Genomic DNA, 19263 nt, shown 5'->3' with positions numbered 1-19263 from the left:
TTGCCTGGTTGTTTTATTTTTTATTTTATCTTTTGGTAAATTTATTTTTTATTGGTGTTCAATTTGCCAACATATAGAATAACACCCAGTGCTCATCCCATCAAGTGCCCCCTCAGTGCCCATCACCCAGTCACCCCCACCCTCCACCCACCTCCCTTCCCCACCCCTAGTTCGTTTCCCAGAGTTTGGAGTCTCCCTTTCTGATATTTCCCACTCATTTTTTCTCCTTTCCCCTTTATTCCCTGTCACTATTTTTTATATTCCCCAAATGAATGAGACCATATAATGTTTGTCCTTCTCCGATTGACTTATTTCACTCTGCCTGGTTGTTTTAATTAACATTTCCATACCTCTCATGCAGCTAAGCCACATTTAGTTTCCAGCTGTTTTCCATCCCTAGGCTATAAAGCTATAGACGAGCAGCAATCAGCGTGGTTATATTTCAGGACGCTGATAAGACCCTTCCACGCTCACCTAGGATTCTTTTGATTGTCACAGTGCCCTGTCACCCAGTATGGGCTCCTGTTATAGCTGCTCAACACCAGCATTTAAACCCAAATTCCCCTGTGAGTGAGGATAGTTATTTATCAAGTCATCAATCAGATGCTTTTCTTCTGCGAGCTAGGAGCAGCCTTGGAGGGGTTTAGAAGTGTGTACATGTGGGGTGTGGGATGTGCCTGCGGAGCCTGCCATGGTGGAGGTCTCCACACTGTCTGAGGGCAGCAACTACTCCAGGGCCTGAAGGCAGGGGCTTCCCAGGCCAAAGAGAAACTGTCTGTGGCCTACTGGATCCTGATTGTTTCGGCTCCTCCTGTGTGCCCTCAGACACCTCCTTCATGTACATGATCGCGGGCCTGTGCATGCTGAAGCTCTACCAAACCCGCCACCCTGACATCAATGCCAGCGCCTACTCGGCCTACGCCTCCTTCGCAGTGGTCATCACACTCACCGTCCTCGGAGTGGTGCGTCCCTCCCCACGGCCCCCAGCCCGGCTCTCCAAACGTGCCCCCTGGGGAGGTTTTTTGTTGTTTATTTGTTTGTTTGTTGGACCTCATGGGAACAGTTTTGAATTAATCACAATCCTTGGCTCCTGATACCAGGGCCATCGTGGGTCGATTCATGGTATTTTATTGGCTTAATTAGCTAGTCATCTCTAATCATGTAATAGGCACCTGTAAAACTACCCCTGGAGAGTTTCACTGTCAAGCTAGGACCTGACTGCCATGGATTGGCATAAAGATGTACAAGCTAATGCAAAAGAGAGAGAAGAGAGAGAGAGGAGACATTTAGTAGACACCACTTGCTAAATCTGCAGGGACACACGTCGGTTGTGTGCAGTTATTTGAAGAGCGTTAGCCCCCAGCCCCAGACCTGTTGCCCCTTACCTGTTGTTGTCCGGTGCCTTTCCCGTTCCTTCCCTCTCCCATCTTCATTTGGCCAGGTAGCCATTCGTTTTTGTGCAGTGGGCTCACAAAAGTTGGGGGGAACCCCAATGCATGCACAGCTTGGTTTTTGACTCTATGCGTACATGAGAGACGGGATGATTTTCGTCAGTTAGGTGGGGAAAACCCCAGATGAAGGTATCTTCCATCTTTACTCCTAGGTGTTTGGAAAAAATGACCTGTGGTTCTGGGTCATCTTCTCTGCAATTCATATCCTGGCATCTCTGGCCCTCAGCACCCAGATCTACTACATGGGTCGTTTCAAGATAGGTGAGTCACCTGTTACTTTATACTAAACACACTGATGAACTTACCCCGAGGAAGCATTGTCTTTGCTTACCCTAAACGGAAGTGTTGCTGGTCAACATGAACACGTGCTCTGAGTCTCCTGTAGAGGATACAATGAGCTATTTATTGCCACTAATTCTCTTTTCAACCAGGAAGCTAAGTTTGCCATACCTCAGACTGAGGCAGACCTCCAGCTCCAAATCCCGGTGCCTTATACCTAGCAGAACTTTGAAAGTGTGTTTGAGGAATGGTGTCAGTCATCACGCCACTCGTTCCACCTACAGAAATAGTTTTCAGTTTGTAGCAACTGAAGGGAGCATTTCTCTGAGCAACCAGCATTTCTGGTTGTCCAGAATGAACTGTATATTGTTCCCAAAATCTGAGACTGGAATGTTTTGAGACTTATCCATCTTAACAGGCAGGACACCTGCTGAACTCCTTCCAACCCCCAGCAATGTGAACATATCACATCGGAGCACTGAGTGCTCCATGGAATTCAGCTTTTGATCTGCTGCTGCCAGTTGTTATATGTGCGAACAGACTTGAGTCGTTTTAGAGCATTTAAATTTCCCCAGTCCTGTTAAGAGCCAGGCAGTCAGACTTAAATATTCTTTTGTGTATTTCAAGAAAAAGAATTATATACAAACATAGGCCCATCCCTAATATTTGCAGAGTCCAAAGCAAGATTGTAAATAAAAACCCACATATTGTGTGGATAAAAATTTTAAAGTTGTAAAGCAGACTAAAAGAAACTCTTAAATACATAGAAGGAAGGGAGGGAGGGAGGGAAGAAAGGAGGAAGCAAGGACGACCACAAACTGATAAATAAAATATGCTTCATTACAACCTGGAAGGTTCAGGTTCAAATTTAAAATTGCCAGTTCCTCAGAAGAACACTCCAGAACATAGATGTATAGGAGAGCTGGTCCTCAGCCCCTGACCCTCTTTTCTTTCCACTCTGGCTCTGTCCTGCATCTTAAGGGGTCTCCCAGGTGTGTACATGAACATTCTTGCCCAACATTCAGTTGGCCATTCCTTGCCCATAGAGATGTCCACTCTAGCAGTGCCATCTGCCCTCAGGAAGGTAGACTGAGGAAGGGGCTATGCAGGCTCTGTGAGCAGACTCCAGTCCATCTGGGCAGGGGACTCTGGGGTCTGGGAATTCAGAATGTGGCCCAGAAGGAGAAGGAGTAGTTCCCTCACCCGGCAGACGCCTTACTCACTGGGGAGTAAAGGCCTTTAAAATATGGCCAGGTCTAAGTATGATTTTACATAAACAAGTAGCTTTAAGATCAGAAAACTGAATAAAACAATTTCTTATTTGGGCAGTTTAGCTTTCCCCTTGGGCACAGTCAGTAGATTTGCCCTTGGCATTAACACAGCCCATGCATCTTCAAGTTGCCCAGTGGAAGCATTATTAACTGGTTGTGTAGAGCATTTGGTGTGGTGCTCTGGTCATGCCCCAACCCCCAGACTCAAAGGTGAGTGAAGTCATCATCCAACGTCAACTTGAAGGGGCACCTGGGTGCTCAGTGGTTGAGCATCTGCCTTCAGCTCAGGTCGTGATCCTGGGGTCCTGGGATCAAGTCCCGCATCGGGCTCCCAATGGAGAGCCTGCTTCTCCCTCTGCCTATGTCTCTGCCCCTCTTTCTGTCTCTCATGAATAAATAAATAAAATCTTTAAACGCAAAAAACGTCAGCCTTGAAAAGGAAAATAATTTGAAGGACAGTTGTTCTGGCTGTTGTCAGGTTCTCCCAGAGTTAGAAAAATAAACTTGAATACAGATATGTGTAACAGCGGTGACCGTTAATGATACATAAAGGAGCTCTTAGTATATTTATACAACTTTTGCCCCATACAATTTTGCCATACTGTATTAGTTTACTTTCTTAAAAAGGAGAAATGTGATGTATTCTATTAGGACCATGTAATAGTCTGGAGGGGTGGTTTCAACAGGAAAAAGATGTCACACACAAAGATGGAGGATTTAATCACAGAGGGACCATTCATAGGGCAAGGTCAGGGTAGAGGAGCATGAAAGGGGTAGCTGGCAACCTGGGGTCAGGAGCAGAGAAGCTTTCTATCCATTAGCCCAAAGGACAGAGAGGGAGTGGTGACCAAAACGTGGAAGGAGAGGCAGTCACTCTGAAAGGAGCAGTGACCTTTAGTTGACAGACACGGGGAGTCTGAGGCAACCTCCCAGGGAGGTCACCAGGTGGATAAATACTCCGAGCTCACTCTCCTTTCTGTGCCCTTCCAGTCCCCTGCTGTGGTTTCCCATTGTCCAAATCCCTGGAGAGTGAGCAGATTCACTCACTCGGCCTCCCCGGGGTCATGGTACAGGACAGAGATGTGGCAAGGAGAAATGGAGGACAGCCAGCGCATAGCATAACCGAGTATTTTCGATTTCTTTACCCAGGGTCTTCCCCAAGTGGTCACAGATTTGCCAGCATCAAAAGGAAAATGTGCTGTTCTATGGTGACAATGATCACATCTAAATTTAGTCCAAAGGCAGGAAGTTGGGTTAGTGGACAGTGGCTCAGCCAACACACAGAGCCAACACCATGGGCTCTCTGCCCATGTTATAAGCTGCCTCTGCTTCCTAGGACGACAGACACCCCTGTCAGTGACCCTCAGGCCACACCTGAAAATAAATGTGGCCACAGGAAAGGCAGCAGTGATGGAGCAGAGCATTCCATAGGCAGACAGATGAGCCACCTGCCCAGATCATGACTGTGCCAGCAGAGAGCCCGAGCAAAGGGCGGCAGGGCCTGTGACAAGACAGGATGGACTGAAGTTGCCAGTGGTGCCCCAAGGAGATAGGGACAGACAGACTTCCGGTTCCCTCTTCGAGGAGTAGTTGACATCGAATGTTATGAGAGACAGGTGGAAAGATTCTTTTGTTCTTTATGATGAATAAACATTATTTTTTTAATTAGAAAATAAAATGAAAGTCATCGTATTGAGAGAAAAATAAAATGACCAGCGGTTTACCTGTTTGACTACCTTCTTATATCATTTTCTTTTCTCATTTCTTCTCTGCTTCCCACTGATTCAGACGTGTCTGAGACAGGTAATGTCTGGCCACCCTTCCCAGGGCCCGAGGCTGTTTTCTTAACCAAGTGACCTGCCAGTTCTGCTCCTGAACGTTCCCCTTCCAGGCTGGGCAGGATTGGCTGGGGGGTGGGGGGGCCCAGAGGGGCTCAGAGGCAGGGATACACTCCAGCCCCGCCTGGCCTGCACCTCTGAGGGGCTGTTGCGAGGACCCATGGCTCCCTCCTCCATCCCTCCCTATATCTGCTTGAGGGGAGTCTGTTATGTTGACCCCAAGAGTAGACACGAAGAGGAATAGCATTCACAGCCGAGCTGGGGACCCCCTGGCTGGACCGCTTGCTCCAAGCAGACCCCAGCCTGGCCTGTGATGTCTCCTGGGTAGACGGTCCACAGAAAGGCAGCCCCCCCGTGACCCTCACTCTGTTGGCATAACAGCTGCACCCCACACCTGCTGCGTTTCGTACTATGCCTTTGAAGGATTGCTTTTAAAAATCCTCTTTTTCTCTCCATCTTCACTTACGTCCCCTTGATTACAGTTTCGGTACAATTTTAGACTTTCTGATCGTGCTTAGTAGACCTCAGTCCCCCCTGGTTCAGTTTTGACTGACTTATAACCAGAGAAAAGTAGAATAGAATTTTTCCGAGCTGAGATTCCCCAGCGTCTAGAGAGACCAGATGTCTGAAGGCAGTTCCAGGGGCACCACCCCAGCTCTGCTCCGCAGGAAACGCCACCGGACCAGAGGATACCCAGAGGGAATCTCAGCTGAAGGAGCCCACCGAAGGGCTGGCCAGCCGCCCAGATTGTTGCCTAAGTGCTTGTTCCTCGTGTCCACCTCACTTGCCTTTCTGCAGCCTCATGGGACAGCCCGTTTTTTTAAAAAGCAAACCTTTAGAAAAAAAAATTAAAAAAAAAAAAAAAGCAAACCTTTATTGCTGACCTGTTGGGTGCAAAGCATCATTTTTATAAAGTGAAGACGGCATCATCTTGACCCTAAATGCTTGGGCCGTATGGGAGTATTTTGTGCTACCTCTGGCTCAGCCTCACCATGCGATTGTGTCATCAACAGATTTGGGGATTTTTCGACGGGCCGCTCTGGTGTTCTACACGGACTTCGTGCAGCAGTGCAGCCGGCCGCTGTATATGGTACGTGCGTGCTCCTGTGTGCCTTGGCCTTCTCCCAGAGAGGAAGGGGGCAGCAGGAGGGGCAGGCTCGGGCCAGACACTCAGGTTCCCTAACTCAAGAGAGCCAGATGGCCCAGGTGGCTGAGGTCCAGCTAGGGGGAAGAAGCTTGTTACTTACTCTTCTTCTCGCGCATGAAAAAACAAAACAAAACAAAAAAAACAAGCTGTGATGGATCTATTTTTCTACATGAAATGTTGCTAGCGTATGAAGAAAAAATATGTGTGTGTATACATAGAAAGCCACAAAACAGTGACCATGGCCTTGGGGAAGGATCAAGGCCGGGCATCCCTGTATAAAATCATCCAAAGAAATCCGATTATTTCACTTGTGGAAGTGAAAGGGCCACTCACACAATAATAGCACCAGGACAGCAGGCAGAAACCAGGCCTGTCCCAAGCTCACTGGGGCATCTGTCGCTCCAGTTGCTTTCGTGAAGAATTTATGAAATTTCACATTTCGTAATTTATCATTTTAGTTATAAATTTTCATAATAATAATAAATATAATCATAAATTTTTAATTTTAATGTAATTATACGTTTCACATTTATAATTTCATGATTATAATTTCTACATTATACATTTGTTTGATTTTTATACACTGATTTTCACAGTGAGCAAGAATATTTTTTCAAAATTGTAGTTATTACTCAATGGTTGAAATATAAAGTCCTAAAAATTTGCCATCATTGTTTTCAATATATCTACATTCCTACACTGAGCAGAGGGATTGGGGCCCTGGTCCCAGCTATATGTTGGCTTGCCGGCTTAGGAAGGCCACATACGTCCTATGAGCCACTGCCCTGCCCTTTACAGAATACGGTGGCCAGAGCTAGTGCTGCTGTTCGGGCCTGGCACCCAGGAGTTCACGGAGTACCTGCTGACAGCTTCTTTCAAAGAATGCTTACATAAAGGAATAGGAGAGTGTTTTAGCCCTCTAGAGCATGGGCAGGAGCTATAGGCACTAAAAATTGAGGGGATTGAGGCTAACGGGTTTTATTCACATGAGAACTTAAAAATCCAGGAGGACCTGTAAGTATTTTGAGAGGGAAGCATGTCTTATCTGTGAGCCATGAGAAGCAATTAATGTTTTGTTTGCTTGTTTACATTAAATGATGGACGCTATCTTTTTTTTTCCTAATAGACTATTTTTTTAGAGCAGTTTTTTAGCCTCACAAAAAGATTGAGCAGAAAATATAGGGATTTCCCAACAATCCCTTCCCCACACATGCACAGCTTCTCCCACTATCAGAACCCCCAACCAGAGCGGTACATTCATTACAGTCAATGAGTCTACATTAACACTTCGTAATCACTCCAGGTCCATAGTTTGCAGCTGACTCCTGCTGTTGTAGAGTCTTTGCATTTTGACAAATTTATAACAACAGTATTCACCATTTTAATATCATACAAAGTAGTTTCCTTGCCCTAAAAATCCTCTGTGCACCCCCTATTCTTCCCACACTCCCTTCTCCCCAATGCCCAGCAACCACTGATCTTTACACTATCCCCATAGTCTTGCCTTTTCCAGAATGTCAGATAGGTGGAATAATATAGAATTTAGCCTTTTCAGATTAGCTTCTTTCACTTAATAATATGCATTCAAGATGTCCCTGCGTCTTTTCATGGCTTGGTAGCTTTTTTTTTTTTTTTTTTTTTTTTTAGCACTAAATACTATTCCACTGTCTGGATGTACTACTGCATTTTGCTTATACATTCATCTGCTAAAGGACAATTCGTAATTTGGCAATTACAAATAAAGCTGCTATAAAGTAAAATTATGTGCAGGGGTGCCTGGGTGGCTTAGTTGGTTGAGTGTCTGACTCTTGATATCAGCTCTGGTCTTGATCTCTCGGCCATGAGTTCGAGCCCTGCACTGGGCTCTGTGCTGGGCATGAGGCCTACTTAAAAAAAAATGTATGTGCCGGTATTTGTGTGGGCACATGTTTTAAACTGCTTTGGATAAATGCCGAGAAGTGCAGTTTCCAGATCGTATTGCATAAGTATAGTTTTCTTTCTTTTTTTTATAAGTATAGTTTTCAAACAAACAGTCAAACTATCTACCAAAGTGGCTGTACCATTTTGCATTCCCACCAGCAATGAATGAGAGTTCCTGTTGTTTCACATCCTCACTGATATTTGATGGTGTCAACGTCTTAGCCTTTCTAAGAGATGAATTAATTTTTTTAAACGAAAGTATTTCCTCCAAACCGGATGGATCACCCATAAAGAGAATCACCACTTTTAAATAGTCAACGAGACCATGCAAATTAAAGTGTCATCAGATACCACCTAAGAGTTTTAAGTGGTACACGAAGGTGCAGGACCAGATTGTGAATTAATCTCCAGCAGAGGAATTTTCCTTTGAGATGGACCTTTCCTATTTTCCCCACTACCAATATCTTTTGTTTTGAAGCTGTTTAGAAACTGGGAGCCTGGGAGTTGCAGGGCTTCCTTGGAGCCAGAGTAATGGTAGGAAACCAGCACCTCACAGCTGAGTCCCAAGAGCTGCCTCATGGCCCACGGAGTAGCACTTTGCAGGGGAACCCCCGCAGCAGATGCTTTTACCTCCCAAGTCACCTGCACGCACCACCAACCTACTCACCAGGACGTGGGTCCCGGGTGCCTGTGGGGAAATACTACAAGTCCTACTTTATTCACATTTTCTTTAATAAACTCATGTCTGTTCATGGTCCTCAGACTGAATAGGTCTTGCCATTTGTTCTCGTAGGGGATTAGGGTCTGACTGTGAGCACTAACTACTCTCTTAGAACCAAGGAAACTCTTCCACCAGACAGTTGTTTTCCTGTAATTGATGCCTCCCCTATGGTAGGTGAAAAGAAAAGTGGTACGCGCAGCCTCTCATTTGATGTTTTCTCACCAGGACAGGATGGTGTTGCTCATCGTGGGAAATCTGGTTAACTGGTCCTTGTAAGTAGTCTTAGGAGAAGACATGTCTTTCTCTTTGTTGATGTCTGTAACACTGTGACTTGGTTTCCCTTGGCTGTCATTTTTATAAAGAAATCTGAAACTGGGATCCCTGGGTGGCGCAGCGGTTTAGCGCCTGCCTTTGGCCCGGGGCGCGATCCTGGAGACCCGGGATCGAATCCCACATCGGGCTCCCGGTGCATGGAGCCTGCTTCTCCCTCTGCCTGTGTCTCTGCCTCTCTCTCTCTGTGTGACTATCATAAATAAATAAAAATTAAAAAAAAAAAAAGAAATCTGAAACTAAGGAGAGTGGAGGACTGCGCTTGCCCTAGGACTTGAAAGAAAGGTATTTTTCCTCCTGCAAAGAATACACTAGGAAGCCTGTGTACCAACAGTGGACTCTCTTAAAGCACTGAGTTCAACACACTGAAGTATTGAGTTCAGCTGCTCAACAAGACCAACATCAAATGTGTTATCTATGTGGATAGACTCGTAGACAGATGATAGGGATTAGGCCAGTAGATGCACAAATGAAGCATAGTTTTAATTTCTTGTAGAACTCTCCATAAAGGCTACCCAGGGGACATTTCCCATTCTTACTCTGTGTGTGTGTGTGTGTGTGTGTGTGTGTGTGTGTGTGTGTACAAGTCTCTTTCCTATTTATTTCTTTCCCCGTAGGTCTCAATCTTCCTGCCACATCAATATCCTTCTTTTTCCTCTTTCCCGTCATTATCACCTTGGCCTTTTTTTCCCAAATGGCTTCAAAACAAAACAGTACAGCAGACATCTATTTTGCTACCTGTAACTATGTTATGCAACCTCTTCTCAACTTTAAAATGTGAATGGGACATTTTATTAATCCCTCAAAAATATCAATAAGTTTAATCGCTTTTATTAGTGGTTCTTAGCTGATGTGCCAAAAAGGTCAGTGACCTTTGATAGAAAGATGACTCCCTACTCCTGCCCCATTTATGACATGAAAGGAATGGAAAAAGAGGCACACCTTCAGAGGAAACCAGAATCTGGTCATGAGAATTCGAAGCTTCTTTGGGACACATGCTTCTGGAAAGATCTTCCCATAATGTTATCACCCAGGGATTACCTCCGGCTAAGGTCCACAGCTGTGAAGGACCCCGCCTTTATGTAGGGATATGTCGAGGTGGGTGATTCTTGGTGGTGGCCTGTGGTGCTACTCTCTTAGGGCAGAGCCCACCGTCCTGTGACTGTAAGACAGGGTGCTGGGTGCTGGTAGGGGAAAAGGGTTAGACAACTGCTTGGTAAGGAACAACCGATCACCATGTCCCCAGTGCTCACAATCACCTGGCTTGTCCCTGCCTCTCATGTAACCAAAACCAAACACACAATCTGCTCACAAGACAGCATGAATGGCACCAAGGCCTACAGAGATGAATGAGCTGTGATGACACACCAGCACTGTCATGACCAGGTGGAAGGTTGCCTTCCTCTCTGTTCCTCCATCCTCAGTTTTCTGTGGACATTATAAGACATGGAGTGATTTAATATGAACCTTGAATGTTATTTTAAAAGGAATCAGGAATCCCTGGGTGGCTCAGTGGTTTAGTGCCTGCCTTCAGCCCAGGGTGTGATCCTGGAGAACCGGGATCGAGCCCACATGGGGCTCCCTGCATGGAGCCTGTTTCTCCTTCTGCCTGTGTCTCTGCCTCTCTCTCTGTGTGTGTCTCTCTCATGAATAAATAAATAAAATATTTCTTAAAAATAAATAAAAATAAAAGGAATCACACTCATACGGTCATGAAGAGGAATGGTGTGTGTGTGTCTGTACATATATAGAGAGATGTATATATCTATATGTCAGTACACAGACACATACAGAATGAGAGAGAGAATGATAAACCAAACGTGGCAAATGCTAAAAAGTATACAAGGGTTTTTGATATGTTAAAGAATTCAAATTCTGGGAGGAGGAAATTTCCTATGTTGTATAGAACAAAGTTGGTTGGAATACAAAGGGAACAAAAAGAGAGTTCATCAGTAACAGCTTTACACATCAAATAGGAATAAATTTTGAGAGACGGGAGGATTCTTTCTGCAGAAAATGTAATTACCTTATTAGGAGACATAAAGGAAAAGTTAAGTGAAGGAAGAGAGATGCTGTCCCCTGGGTGGGAAGGTTAACTACTGTAAGGATATTAGTTCTCAATGCATAAATTTCGACTTAAAATTGGAATGAGGTTAACAGGGTTTTATTCTGAAATTATTTGCCTACTTACACAAAATTTCTAAAGGTCTCTGCAAAAGAAGATTAATGGAAGGAAGGAGAGGCAGTGACTAGTCCAGTATTATCCAACAGAACTTTCTGGAATGATGTAAATGTTCTACACTGCGTTGTCCCACGAGATAGCTATTAGCCAAGTATGGTCACTGAACATTTGAATTTTTTTTTTTATTTATTTATGATAGTCATCAGAGAGAGAGAGGCAGAGACATAGGCAGAGGGAGAAGCAGGCTGCATGCACCGGGAGCCCGATGTGGGATTCGATCTCAGGTCTCCAGGATCGCGCCCTGGACCAAAGGCAGGCACCAAACCGCTGCGCCACCCAGGGATCCCGGTCACTGAACATTTGAAATGTGGCCAGTGTGACTGAGGAACTGAATTTTCAAATTTATTTAATTTTCGTTAAATTTAAACAGCCACATGTAGCTACCTTATCGGGTAGTCTAAACTAGCCTAACCAAATAATCTAACATATTCTAAAACAGAAACACAGTGATCCAAGATTAGAAATCGGAAACAAATTAGTGAATCAGAATGGAGAGGATACAAACCCAATTATGTGTGTGTGTTTGTGCGTGTATCTCTTTACCAAAACTAAGCTTTCCAAAACAAGGACATAGGAAGGGCTGTATGATAAAGAGTTTTATTGTAACTGAACGGAAATTTGGAACATGCTAAATGCTAATGCTAAGCCCCAACCAAAATAGACTCCGTTTAAAAACCACAGACGGCTAGCAAAAATGTGATAATGTGTTGTCAAGCCAATTATCGGAGATAATTCTATTTCTAGTAATCTAGTCTAATGAATTAATCTTAAATGCCAAAAAAAAAAAAAGGAAAGAAAAGGAAAGCATAATGTCTGCAGGTATTCATTTATTCATCGCAGTGTTCTTTATGATAATGGAAAGCTGCAAGGCAAAGGGAAAGAAAGCTTTATTTCCACTAGAGGGGAAAGCGGGTTGTGGTGCATCTACTTCTGGGAACCCTATAATCATCAAAAATGCAAGGGCTGAAGGAGGTGTAGTAATTTACTTATGTTTAAGTTTTTTTTTAATTCCCCTCCTTCCCAAAATGGAGTGGGGAGGGTGAAAAAGCCAAGAAGGTTACCAGTGCCCCCTTTATGGCTGCAAGTAATTCCTCCTTATGTTCAGCGCCCTCTTTGGACTGATCTATCGGCCCAGGGACTTTGCTTCCTACATGCTGGGGATCTTCATCTGTAACCTGCTGCTCTATCTGGCCTTTTACATCATCATGAAGGTAAGAGGGGGTGCAGCCCTGGGGCCTCCAGGGGCCGTGCCAGCAGCTTGGCAGCACCCGCTTCCCCCCACAGCTTCGCAGCTCCGAGAAGCTCCTGCCCATCCCGCTCTTCTGCATCGTGGCCACTGCTGTGATGTGGGCCGCCGCCCTGTACTTCTTCTTCCAGAATCTCAGCACCTGGGAGGTAAGAGGGCTGTTTCCTTTCCAAACAGTGTCTCCCTCCCACTTGCCTTTTTGACCTGATCTTCCTTGTATGTCATGTGATCCTCACGCTGTACCACGATCCTCTTCCCAGCGGGTGTTTAACGTGTGCAAACAGGTTAAATGAGTGTATCTTCTCCTAATCCCCGGCCCTAAACAAATACCCAGCTGCTGGTGCTTAGAAATCCAGGGCATAGAGCAGAGGGCTGAGGCCTAGGAAATCAGGGACACACACAGGGAGAGGAAGCTCGGCCCTCCATCTCCACAATCTCATTTTTATTTTTTATTTTTTTCATGACCATAACTCTAGAACATTTGCATCTCCCTGGAAGGAATGCCCATTAGCTGTCGCTCCCCATTTCTCCCTAACGCCTTAGCCATAGGCAGCCACTGATCTACTCTGCCTCTAGAGACCTGCCTGTTCTGGACGTTTCATGTACACGGATTCATGCAATCTGTGGCCTTTGAGTCTGGCTTACGCATCCACCCAGGTGGTAGCACGTATCAGTACGCATCACTTTTTACTGCTGAATAGTACTCCGTTGTGTGCATGCAGCACTTTTCATCTGTCATGATTGATGGACCTTTGGATCATTTCCACTCTTTGGCTCTTGTGAAGGATGCCACTGGGACCATGGTGTACAAGTTTTTGTGTGGACTCATGTTTTCTTGGAAGCTCATTTTTGGAGCGGGGCATCCTATAGCATTTGGGTAGCTTTCCTGGATGTTCAGCCCTCTAAACAGTTGAACAGTGGGAAGGCTCACCCACCTCCTGCCTCACCTTCCTCCAGGGAACCCCAGCAGAGTCCCGGGAGAAGAACCGGGAGTGTATCCTGCTGGATTTCTTTGATGACCATGACGTCTGGCACTTCCTCTCGGCCACTGCCCTGTTTTTCTCATTCTTGGTGAGTTTATAAATACCTCTTTGTTCATTTCTTCTCTTCACATCCCATACTTTTTTCTCTCTCCCCCTCTTCCTTACCCTTGTATTTCTTTCCAATTTCCCTTTCCAATTCCTCATTGTAATTCAATATACAGATTTTATTTTACATTGTGTCCTTCAGTCATATCTTTTTTTAAGGTTTTCTTTCTTTCTTTTTTAAAGATTTTATTTATTTATTCATGAGAGACACACAGAGAGACGCAGAGACACAGGCAGAGGGAGAAGCAGGCTCCATGCAGGGAGCCCGATGTGGGCCTAGATCCCAGGACCCCGGGGTCACAACCTGAGCCAAAGGCAGACGCTCCACCGCTGAGCCACCCAGGCATCCCCTTCTGTTAGATATTTATTTTCATTTCCCTTTTACTCTAATATTTTAGGACAGAGTGACAAAATGACCTTTCTTAAATGGCACAACGCCTGGACTGAATTGGTTATTAGAACTCCCATGCCCTGAATCGCCCCAGGAGTCCCTTTCAGCATGCACTCAAATTTCAGTAATATTTTATTATTCCCTCTCGTGCGGCACTCACATTCCTCCTCCTCTTCCAGTCTCACTGAATATCTTACAAATATTTTACAAATTCCTAGAGCACCCCGGAGAGCAGCCAGGCCTCTGCTGCTTCTAACTAGTCTGTCCCAGACCTCTCCTGTGATCCCTCCATTTCTTGAGGCCCAGACACCTTTTTCAGGAGCTATACATCCATAGCCCAACAACCTTGGATGATCCCCTCACTGGCATCCTTTCAGCCTCATTTAGATTTTTCCGAAGTCTGCGGTGCCTGGGACTCGGATTCCGCGCTGCCGCCGCGCAACCACCGGAGTGGAGCGGGGCTGCCCCCTGGTGGCCAGCTGGGGAAGTTCAACAAGCCCCATAAACCTCGTGCCTCCTCACTTTTATTTTTGATAAACAATTTCTTTTGAGAGACAGAGACCACAAAAGAGTGAAAGTTTCCACGCGAAGAGAGTGGCGGTAGAGGGAACTAATAATTGAGGAGGGGGTGTGCACTTCTCGTACAGCAATACTCTATGCAACAAACTTCCTTCCCTCTGGATCTTGAGCCCAATGTCCCTTTTTAAGTAATGACCTCACTGGCCACCCTATCAGCACTTTTCTTTTTTTTTTTTTCCTTCCCCCCTCATACTTCCTATGCTCCCCCCGCAGTTTAATTTTCATCACTGCTTTTATTACATATTATGATCTAGGACACTGTACTTAGCACACCCCACGGACATGCTATAGGTACTTAGCATGTGTCACTAACCTGCTACATTGTTCTCATATATTTGCTTCATGTCTGAAGCTGCCTCTCAATGTAAGAGTTCCAGAAGGGTAGGGAGTTTTGTCTCTTGTGTTCCAGACTATATCTCTGGTATTTAGAATAGCACATATAGACCCTTGATAAACATCTGAATTGATTAATAAATGAGCTGTGTGAGCTTAATTGCCTGTACAGAGCGCCGCGCTGCAGAGAGCCGGAGGGGATAGGAAGGCAAGTAAGGGCGCTTGTCGGGTCAGCCTGTGTGAGCGTCAGAAAGAAAGTAGGGGCTGACTGTGGCCGTGACTGTGCATTCCCTTCAGCCTCTGCCCCTCTCATTCCAGGTTTTGTTAACCCTGGATGATGACCTGGATGTGGTCCGGAGAGACCAGATCCCTGTCTTCTGAGCCTCCAGCATTCAGAGAGGGAGAGGGAGCAATCAATCTTGGTGCTGTTTCATGAAAATACGGGGGCTGCAGCAAAGTCACCACTGCCAAACGCTCCACTTGCCTCTGTCAAGTCAACTCTGCGTGCATTCACCAGGGAGGAGTGGGGCTGGAGGGAGATTCAAGCCTGCAGAAAGCGAGGCAGAGGGGAACCCGCGGGTATGGACAGAGCAAGCCCTGAAGAGTCGAGAGAAACCCCCCCTTCCATTTGCAGTCCTGAGCTAGATGTGGACAAAAGCTGCATCAACGTCAACTTGCTGTCTTGGGACCCCCACCCACCCACCCTCACCTGAGATTTGCCAGCAAGGGCAGAGCGACGCTACACTCTTTGTCCAGCTGCCTCCAGGCCCAAAGAGGCCAGCAGCCCAGATCTCCTGCCCAGACACCAGGTGGGCGACCCCTGCGCCCCACAACATCTGCTGCTCTAGACATCCCAGAGCACCAGCTCACTTCTCCGAGGTCCAGGGATGACGGAGATTGCTCAGAGTCTGGTGGACGGCTGAACCCAGCACCCTACCCATCCGGGTTTAGTAGGACCAGCTAGTCACCTCCTTGGAAGGAATGCCGGATGTGTCCCCGCCCCCTAGGTTCCTGACCCCATTAGAAGGGCTCAGGATTGGGCTCTCTCTGTTAGGACACTTGTCCTAACAGGTAACTGTCTCTGGGACCAAGGCTTGGGTGCTTACCTACTTCTTAGTGTCTTCATCTCACTGTGTGCTGACCCCACATCTCAGGCTCTGCTTTCTTGGGAAGGCTGTCACCCCACCAGCTCCGAGGCTGAGGGGGAAACAGGAAAAACTCTTCTAGCAGCTGGAGGAGGGAGATGACCAACGGGCCTAAGACACTGGTGACATCAGCATCAAGCAAACAGACCTCCCCCTCAGGACGTCAGCTCCTGGGGCAAATCCAGCAAAGGCGAAATCGCTTCCTCCTGCCTCCAATGTCAAGAGCTCAATTCTGTGCCCACATCACCTGTGGGGAAGAAGTAATTGCCCTAACCAGCAGCACTGCACTGGGGGGCCCTCTACCACCCACCAAGCCTCCTACCTGTCACTCTATGCAGATCAGGGGCTCCAGATTTTCTCCCTGCAAATTCTCTAGAAGTAACTCTCCATATGAACATTTTACGCATCCTCCAGTTGCAAAGAGCAGGACGGTTGAGGATTATCAGGTTGCACCTGATTCTCATTCTCTCCCCAGGAGGGTGTTGCAAAGCTCCACGTCCCACTTCACTCTCCCCTAAACAGCCCCATTTTAACCAAGCACCCTTATTACCTGGAGTAAGATGTAATCAGAAAATAGACCTACGAATGTGTACGCACATATACTTGCCTGTGAAACTGAAGTCACCTGTCACCTCTGCTTTCCTGATCATTCATTAGAGAAATGGATTGAGCATCCTTTAAAAAAATTATTCTTCTGTCTCTAAAATATTTGCATAATGCTCAAAATCACAGTTTTGGAAGTTTGAAAAGTTTAAAAACACAGAGATGCTTTTTTTTTTTTTTTCCCCACAGAGATGCTTTTAATGAAGCTTTTCATGGTTTGGCTTTTTTCTTAAACGCCCCCAAATTTATATTTGGCTTTCTGTTATTCTTTATTCCTCAAAAACTGTTGGCTTCCAAAGGCCATCTGAAGGCCACCTATTAAATGGTTGTGTTAGTCTAACACCTAAAACAATTTCAAATCTATTTAACTATGGTTTATTTGACCTTATTCTTTTATTTTTAATGCACTGCTGGTTTCAAATATAAAAAAAAGAAAGAAAGATACCCTAAGAAAATATGGACAAAGTCTGTTCAAGTGGCCCTGTGGTCCAAAGTGAATAAATTGTGAGATGCGTTACCCGTTCAGTAGCTTATTTGGGAAATGTGTCCTTGGGAATGGACAGGGGGCTCTAAAACGGGCTGTGGTGTTCTTGAATTTTCCCAGCACGTCTGTACTGTGCTGTGCACTCACGCATCGTGGTCAGTTCTCTTCTCAGCCGCAGGACTAAAACCCCAGAGCAAGGCTGCTCCTAGAGCTGTCACTTGTAGATGTGCCTGCTGCTAGTCCTTCCTACGGTGCCAAGGTCACGGCCGGGGGACATGAGGAAGTCACCCGACTGCATCCGTGGGGTTGACACGAATGCTGGGGGACCGGGGTGGGGGACCAGACCCTTGCGCAGCGGAATGGCCCCTCGTCCACAGGTGGCACAAGGCCCACGCAACATTTGCCTGGGCTCATGGACTTTGCTCTTTAAAGGGAAGGGAAGGGAAGGGAAGGGAAGGGAAGGGAAGGGAAGGGAAGGGAAGGGAAGGGAAGGGAAGGGAAGGGAAGGGAAGGGAAGGGAAGGGAACTCTGAAAGCCAAGTTCAGCAAGAGGGTAACGGGAGCAAAGAGCCCCTGGAAGAGGCTGCTGGCAGGGCAGGCCCAGAGGGAAGGAGGGCAGGCCAGCGGGGGCAGCGGCAGGCCTGGCAGCCCGGGAGCAAGGCTGCGCACAGAGACAGGTGACCGGTGACCAGTGCCGCAGAGGCAGGCCCGCCTGGGGCCGCCAGGCTCAGCATCAGCCCGGGCTTCTTTTAGCAGCAGGAGAAGCCAGTGGAAAGCCGGAGTCCCCGTGGGGAGGGGACTGTCCCCTCAAGGCCATCGCCAGGCCAGCTCCCAGGGCCAAGGAAGTGGCAGCTGCCCCCTTCAGAGCCCTGAGCAGCCACCAGAATGTTCCACCGGGGTCACGAAATGCATGTGTCAGGGACCTAAACGAACGTCCAAATGTTTCTCATTCTGGGAGATCGTGTCTCTTTGGAAAACTTGGGCGCAAGGGAGACACCAAGATAAACATTATTTGTAGAAGGAACCGTGGAGTCTGAGAAAGATTCCGGAGTCTGATTTTAGTCCAAATATGTTCACGTGCTCACTGTGTGACCTGGGGCAAGTCGCTGGAAGTCTCTGATCCTCTCCTACCACGCCGGCTCTGTGGGGGTGACACAGGTGGCGATGTGGCGGGCAGGAGGAGACTGTCCCCTCTGCACCCCCCTTGAGCCCCGTGGGGTGGCAGGGCAAGAGCAGGTGTCTCCATGGGGCTGGCCACTCTCCTCTAGGGCCTGGCCAATGAACCCCACTGCTCCTTTCCTGCCATCAGTGCCAGGAAGCCCAGAAGGGGTTGGGGGACCTCTTCACCTTCAGAGGAACCGTCCAGGCCCTGGCCCTTTACCCTGCCTGTCACTGCCTCTGGCTCTTAAGGCTCCTACTCCAACCCGGAGGACAAATCGCTACTGGGGGCACCTGGGTGGCTCAGTCATTGAGCATCTGCCTTTGGCTCAGGTCGGGATCCCAGGGTCCTGGGATCGAGTCCCACATCGGGCTCCCTGCATGGAGCCTGCTTCTCCCTCTGCCTGTGTCTCTGCCTCTCTCTCTCTCTCTGTGTCTCTCATGAATAAATAAAATCTTTTTTAAAAAGAGAAGGAGGGAGAGAGAGAGAGAGAGATCACTACCAAAACTACAGCCAAGTGGAAAATCCAGCTAAGTGGGTCACACCTCATTACCGCCATCTCTGCCCTGGAAATCTTAAAGAAAACCTGGATGTTCTCCTTTGTGGAGTAGCTGTTACTGCTGTGGTTCAGGGAATGCCATGTGCAGATGTTCCCCACCAGCTCCCTCCACCTCCTGCCCCATAACCAGATGTTCTGTAGGGAAAGCCCTGCATGAAGATGGGCTTCGGCCTGTGGGAAACGTAACTGGCCCCAGAAAGAAGCAGGGGAAGGTCACCCAGGTTTTGAAATGACCAATATCACTGGTCAAACTCAGGAAAAGCATTATGAGGAAGCTAGGATCTGCCTCTGCCTGAAGCGATGTAAAACCCTCACTTAGCATGATTCCGTCCAGTTTATGGTAGGCTCTGTGTGGTGGTTTTTAATGCTGTTTGACGGAGACAAGATATATTGTGTGACTAGGTTTTCCTGTCCCCTTAGCATTAGAGCACCATCGCCAGTGAGATAGAGTGCCTGCTAAATCGTAGGACTTAACACA

At 46.9% G+C, this 19263-nt stretch overlaps 1 protein-coding gene across 2 annotated transcripts in view; it reads left to right on the top strand.

Moving 5' to 3' along the window:
- SIDT1 (SID1 transmembrane family member 1) overlaps window positions 1–17101 on the top strand; it is a 95545-nt gene extending 78444 nt beyond the window's left edge. The window contains exons 18-26 of one of the 2 annotated variants that reach the window (XM_077884433.1): window positions 826–962; window positions 1604–1712; window positions 4790–4804; window positions 5853–5929; window positions 8853–8899; window positions 12305–12410; window positions 12484–12594; window positions 13403–13516; window positions 15155–17101. In XM_077884433.1, coding sequence (XP_077740559.1) covers window positions 826–962; window positions 1604–1712; window positions 4790–4804; window positions 5853–5929; window positions 8853–8899; window positions 12305–12410; window positions 12484–12594; window positions 13403–13516; window positions 15155–15217 — 779 coding nt within the window. In that variant the 3' untranslated portion in view covers window positions 15218–17101. The remainder of the gene's footprint in view (window positions 1–825; window positions 963–1603; window positions 1713–4789; window positions 4805–5852; window positions 5930–8852; window positions 8900–12304; window positions 12411–12483; window positions 12595–13402; window positions 13517–15154) is intronic. The other variant, XM_077884434.1, reaches the window with a different exon arrangement.
- Window positions 17102–19263: the final 2162 nt, after the last annotated feature.

This window comes from Canis aureus, chromosome 35 (genome assembly GCF_053574225.1).
Source record: "Canis aureus isolate CA01 chromosome 35, VMU_Caureus_v.1.0, whole genome shotgun sequence".
Taxonomy (NCBI): domain Eukaryota; kingdom Metazoa; phylum Chordata; class Mammalia; order Carnivora; family Canidae; genus Canis; species Canis aureus.
Note: the sequence above shows the minus strand (reverse complement) of the source record. Positions and strands in the feature narration are given on the sequence as shown.